Below are 6,102 nucleotides of genomic sequence, written 5' to 3'. Positions count from 1 at the left end.
ACAAAATTATTCATGCTCTCACTCCTCTGAGTGCTTCTCATGTCGGCCATGTGAACATCTCCAAAAAATGCTTGTGCCCACAATTGTCGTCTCCCATACATCCAGGTGGTCCAGAAGTGGTTGCGCAGCTCAAATTCTTGCAACATAACTTCCCACATTTCCTCGAAATGTTGTACGGTTTGAAACTTATTCATGCACCCGTTAAAAGCTTTTTCCGCGTCTTTCGAGTTCAAGTTTGTATGGGCGTTTCTGGAGAGGTGCCAGCTACAAAGACGGTGCCTAGCTTCCGGCATGACTCGTCCAATCGCAATATGCATGGACTCAGCCCCATCCGTGATCACAGCAGTTGGGTTTTTTCCCCCTTCATTGAATCCAAGAATGTACTCAACAACCAAGTATATGTATCCGCAGTTTCATCCCCGAGAATGCCAACCCCAAACAAGATACTCCCCCGATGATTATTCGACCCAACAAACAAACTAATGGCCTACCGTAAACATTTGTATTGTACGTGCTATCGAATACCAACACATCCCCCCAACACATATAATCAACATATGAGTTTCCGTCTCGCCAAAATTTGTTGACTAATCTATCTTCGTCGTCCACACTGAATCGGCAGTAGAAGTGGGGGTCTTTTGCTGCAAGTGCGCTCATGTAGCTTAAAGCGCCTTCAGAATCACTTTCAAAAGGGGTGGTGCGTCGTTGTTGGTCGAGCTTGTTATATAAGTCCTTCCTTGTGAATCCAACTGTGATGTACCCTCCTGATTGCTCCACCATATACTCAAACGCATGACATGGTCGGATTGAAACTTTGGTCATTGTGTTTGTATTTCCCAATGCTGCTTCGTCGACATTCCGGTGTGAACGAATGAAGGCGGCTTGCCGTGGGTTTGCACACTGATGAGAATGATCTTCATCAAAGGCTCTCACCGCGTAATAGCCTTCATCTACCATGTAATTCACTCTGAACTTCGCCATGCAACCTTGCCTTGCCAACTTCCGACGATTACGACCACTCCCATCAGTTTTGCGATCGAGCCACTTTTTATCTCGATAACCTTGCTTGTTGCAGACCCACTGTCTCCTCCGAAGCTTACCCTCAAACAATCCTCCTCTTGTGTCCTTCCTTGGTCCGAAGCCAATTGCCAACGCATAGGAATAATAGAATTTCTCGGCTTCCTCTAGTGTTTTGAACGTCTTAGCCATGACATCTTCAACTGTCAACTTTCGGTAGTCTAAGACATCCTCCCAAGACACTTCAAGGTCAATAGGCTCGTCAGTTTCGTTATCTTCGGTGTCGGAAAGATGAATGGCCTCTTCGGTGTCGGAAAGATGAATGGCCTCTTCGGTGTCGTCTGAAAGATGAATGGACTTTGCGGTCTCGGAAGCCTCCATGGCAAGATTTGATGGCACTGTTTTGTGAAGAAGAAAGAAAAAAAATAAGAACAATAGCCCAGAAAGTCTACATGTTTTTCGTCTTCTGCGCTGTTGGACATGTAAACCTTCTTCGTAGTAATAGTAGACCTGTGAATACGCCCAAGACACTCATATGAGCATATGACCCGTTACCCATAACCCAGAATACTATCAATGAAAACCCACAAACTCATAAGAAGGATTCGATGTTGACCTCTGTTGCAAATCCGAGATAGAGGAGAAGGGAAAAGATATGAAATCTTGATCTCTCTGCGGGGTTCCTCTCTCTGCTACCACTTTTGTTCTCAGTGCTCCGATGGATACCAAATTTGGATGAGAAGAACTGAAAGAGATAAGAGTGATAAGAGTGCGAAGGGGAGAGAACAAGAGAGAGGAGAGAGGGCGGGCTGTTGTGTTGTTTTGAATTTGAATTCAAAACGGTGGAGAAGACCTGAAGAGCAGGTAGCCCGTTTCCCCCAAACCCATTCAACCGGTTGCAGCTCCGTGGTGGACCAGCTCAACCAGCCAATCACAGGTCTACAACGCATTAACGCATGGATGCGTTAACGCACCGAAGTCTTTTCCCCCAAATATTTGGAACTTTCCTTTGACTTGTTGTACATGAAAGAATTTTAACAAATGAGCAAAGACACATGAGCACCTTGTTGTTTACCCATCTTGTCTTATTGTAGTGGTCGGGTGGAGAATCTAACTCACCTCCTAAGAGCAAATGCACCCATTTTAGGTGGGTAGGACCAATTTTCAACCCGTGTTAATACACTATTCATCTAAATCAGTCATTAGTCATTTGTTCAACAATACAACAACAAGATCAATCATAAGACTAATTACTATTCACATTTTATATGGACTGTCAGATCTTGATCTGAACGGCCCATATTAAAGAATCTTTTGGAAAAAATTGTCAGCCCCATGTGCATGTCTACTCCTCATGTGCAATTTGGTCTCATGTGGGCCCTGTGGAGAAATTGGTCCTGGAGTGAGAGATGGGTTGATTCTTAACCCAAACCATAGTCCATCAAGGTAGGTCCTACATGGGGCCCAGCATCAACCCAGTCCAATTTTTTGTTGCTGAATGCAGATTTTGGTCCAACCTCCTAGTCCAACCCATGCAAATGGTCCTTTGCTCTAAGGGATTGTAAAAGAGCTAATCAGGTACGACAAGCTTTTAGTATTCCTTTATCTATGTGAGATACCTTTAGATTTTAGGAGTCGGACTTTTGGGCTTGCTATAGAAAAATCCTACATATCATGATATGCAGTGGAATTGTTTCTTTATCTTTTGTTTTAGGCTCATTTAATTTGGAAATGGCGCTGCAAGGGAATTTTTTAACCAAGTTTTTGTATTCCTCTTAAATTCGTTTATGTGATCCTTGGATATGCATGTGAATGGTTTAAAGCAAAATGTAAGTCCATGTGCACTTAGAATGTTCAAGTGGAGATGCTATCTTGGAATATATAAACTTATGCCTGGCCATTTCAAACTAATGTTGTTGGCTCAAAATATGAAAATGAAAGTATTGGTGCTGGTAGTCTTATTAGAGACTCCTTAGGTAACTAGATTTAATTTAGTGATTTTATGTGTAATTTTCGCAATGAAAAGAAAGTCAGGGTTTTTTTCTCATGACATATTGCAGCCCTTTATCCTAAAAAAGAACCTCAAATTGGATGCGAAAGTTCAGAAAGAGATTCACTTCTTCTTTGAAAACATGGCATCGATTTGTGAGCATTGCATTCTGATCTATCATGTGGAGGGACAGTGTCCTCTAATGGGTAAGCAAATCTCTAAAGCATCAAACCAGTAGGCGCTAACACTGAAAGCGGCGCCACCAGGATGCTTGCGCAACTAGTGGGATCAAAATTTTCATTTCCAGGGTGGGGTGTTTAACTCCCCAATCAAACCTTTCCCTCAAGCAGCATCAACCAAGCTTAAACGTCCTATTGTTTTGAAAAAGAAACTATTTCAGACAAATGAGGATTCAAATGAGGCTACTTCGTTGGCTTTGGTTCCTACTACAACTGTTGAGGCCAATGACTACATTGAGGCCACCCCTTGCCCTGCAAAAAAATATTTTCCTTGAGATGATACAATGATGAGGTTGAGATGGAAATAGAAACTTCAATGGAAGCGGGAGAGGTCATAAGTAACAAAATGATTGGTGAAGTTAGTACTGTGAATGCAAACAATCCGAATGCAAGTTGTGTGTCTGAATTGGAGCTTACTGTCCCAAGTGATGCCGCTTTGACAACTCCAACAAAAGCCCTTACGGCTAGCAAAGAAGTAAAAGAGACAGCCCTACGGTGCCACGACCAAATCAGACACTACAACCATCTCCGGATCAGACTCCTCCACAATTTCTTCTTCAATCTTCATGTTGCTGTTGTTATCACCCTCACCATCGTCGCATGATCTTATCAACCACACCCCACTTTTGCTCCTGGTAAGGACTCAGGCCAATGGGAAGGTGTTGCGATCGAGAAACAATGATATCGTTCTAGAGATGTGGATCTATGTCGTCTCCTTCAAAATCAATGGTGAAGACAAGCAATTGTGCACACGAACGTCTTGGTGGTGGAGGGTGGCTGAAGCCGCCGTTAGGGATCGCAATGCCGCCGTGGGACAACCACGATATCATTAGCGCAAGGAGCGCTACTAGAGAAAGAGAAAGAAGTTCCTTATCTTTTGCATCTGACTCACAAAAGACTTGTTGTAGCATTTGAATTGTTTAATTGATAAAAAAACATATAATGGTTTAATTAAAATCCGTTAGATTTCTTATTTAATTAATATCAATGGTTTAGTTAGATTTCTTATTTAATTAATATCAATCGTCTAGATTAAGGGACTATAAATTTTGAATGGAGCCGCAGATGATCGACAAGTGGCAGTGGGGTGGGGGAGGAGGAGGGGGCAAGGTTTTCATACGTCCCGACAAGGGACTCGGGTGCACACGTGTTGCATGAGGATGTGAATGGTCTGTGTGTTTCACACTGGGGGGCGTCATGCCACTGTCCTTTTGTTGGGCCTGCAGCTCATGTTGTCACCCACGCAAGTGGGTCGGGTTGAGTTGGCAGGGGGAAGGCACAAGTCTTTAAAATGGTGGGCTAAGTCATGGGTCTAACTCGGGAGAAAACCCAATGCTCCATGTGATTTTTTATTTTTTCATGGGTGGAAGCTCTATTTTTAAGGCTGGGTCTTTAATCTGATGTGGTCCATGTCGACCTAGGTCCTTAAAACCCAATAGGGTGGACTCGCTCTAGTGTAGAGGAGTTTATTTCATCTCAATGTAATAATCATTGATCAAAGTAAATAAGTGTTGATACCTGAAAAATCATACACTTTGACACGCCACTATTTGTTATGCAATTCATGCAAAATCTTATAGTCTTGGGTTAAATCTATGATTTTAACCTGCCAAGCAAACATGCTCATTGATGTGGACCCAAGCCACATCCACACATCTAGAAGTGGGTATGGTGTGGAAGGTTACGAAGACGCATGCCACTCGTTCATCGATTTAACGTCATTGATAATTTCGGTATTGGGCCTGAAATTCAAGCCGATGGCCTAAATCGATAACGAATTGGTGAAAAACAAGAGAATTGGCCTACTCATTCCCTAAACCCAAAACACTTTTAATACCGAAAAACCCAACTCCTTTTAAAGGCCCAAACCCCTCTCTTTTGGATAAAAAAGCCCAATTTCCTTCCTTCTCCGTGGTCGAACCAATTCTTTAGCTTTCTCTCCCCGCAGCAGTGTCAAAACCTAGATTCGCGGCTTTATCCAACGAGAAGTCCCTTTCTTTTCTGAGACGAGGAAGAAGAGAGTGTCTGACCAATTCCAAAATAGCTCCTTCATCCTCGAATGACGAGATCCTGGGCTTCAAGTTTCGTCGACCTCATTCCTGGTTTTCTGTATCTGCAGCCGTCCCCATAGTGAGTCAACTCATTCATCTTCCAGAGCAAGCTTTCATTTCTCGATTTTCTAAGACCAAAATCGCATGTAGGAAGGAAATCTTTTTTACCCAATGGAGTAGGCATTGGAAGTCACCGCAAAACCCACCAATTTGATCCCTATAAGACGAGAGATTTGGAGCTGAGAAATCCATCAAGCAACCAACCCAGAAAAATCCCCAAACACACAACCTCTCATGCCTTCAAGCAATAATCCCTATTACTCATTCCCCCAATTCTTGTTCTTGAAACCCAGCTTGTCACATCCCGACCCTTATATTTTTACCTTATTTACTAGCCTGATTATAATAAGAATTTTACCGTCTCCATCATTGAGTTAATAGTTTAATTGGTCCCTAGAGGGGTTTCGGGGATGTTTATGTGTGGAGGATTATTCGTAAGAGAAAATTTCGACGACGGTAAAAATGGTAAATTTTAGCTAGTAAAAGGTAATTTTTATTCGGGTATTATTTTTCGGGATGTTTTATTTTTGGATTTGGGTTGTTTAAAAGGATGGACCGGTTTGGGGTGTGAGGCCCAAACCCAGTTTTTTTTTCTTCTTTCTTTTTCTTCCTCTTTTCTTCCCGGTTTCCTCCCGAGCCTCTCCCCCGCCGGAAACTTCTCGCCGTCCGTACGCCGCCGTCCGGCCACCATTTGCAGCCGCTCCGGTCCCGTTCGGTTGCCCTCCGACCCAACTATCTTCCAGGA

General features: G+C 43.1%; 1 protein-coding gene across 1 annotated transcript; it reads right to left on the bottom strand.

Annotated features, from left to right (window-relative positions):
• Positions 1–384: 384 nt before the first annotated feature.
• LOC101301415 (protein FAR1-RELATED SEQUENCE 5-like) lies at positions 385–1,398 on the bottom strand. The gene has a single exon (XM_004305471.1). The coding sequence runs from the start codon at positions 1,396–1,398 to the stop codon at positions 385–387; it is 1,014 nt and encodes a 337-aa protein (XP_004305519.1).
• Positions 1,399–6,102: the final 4,704 nt, after the last annotated feature.

This window comes from Fragaria vesca, linkage group LG6 (assembly GCF_000184155.1).
Source record: "Fragaria vesca subsp. vesca linkage group LG6, FraVesHawaii_1.0, whole genome shotgun sequence".
In the NCBI taxonomy this organism is placed as follows: Eukaryota; Viridiplantae; Streptophyta; class Magnoliopsida; order Rosales; family Rosaceae; genus Fragaria; species Fragaria vesca.
This window is presented reverse-complemented; position numbering and strand designations above follow the sequence as displayed.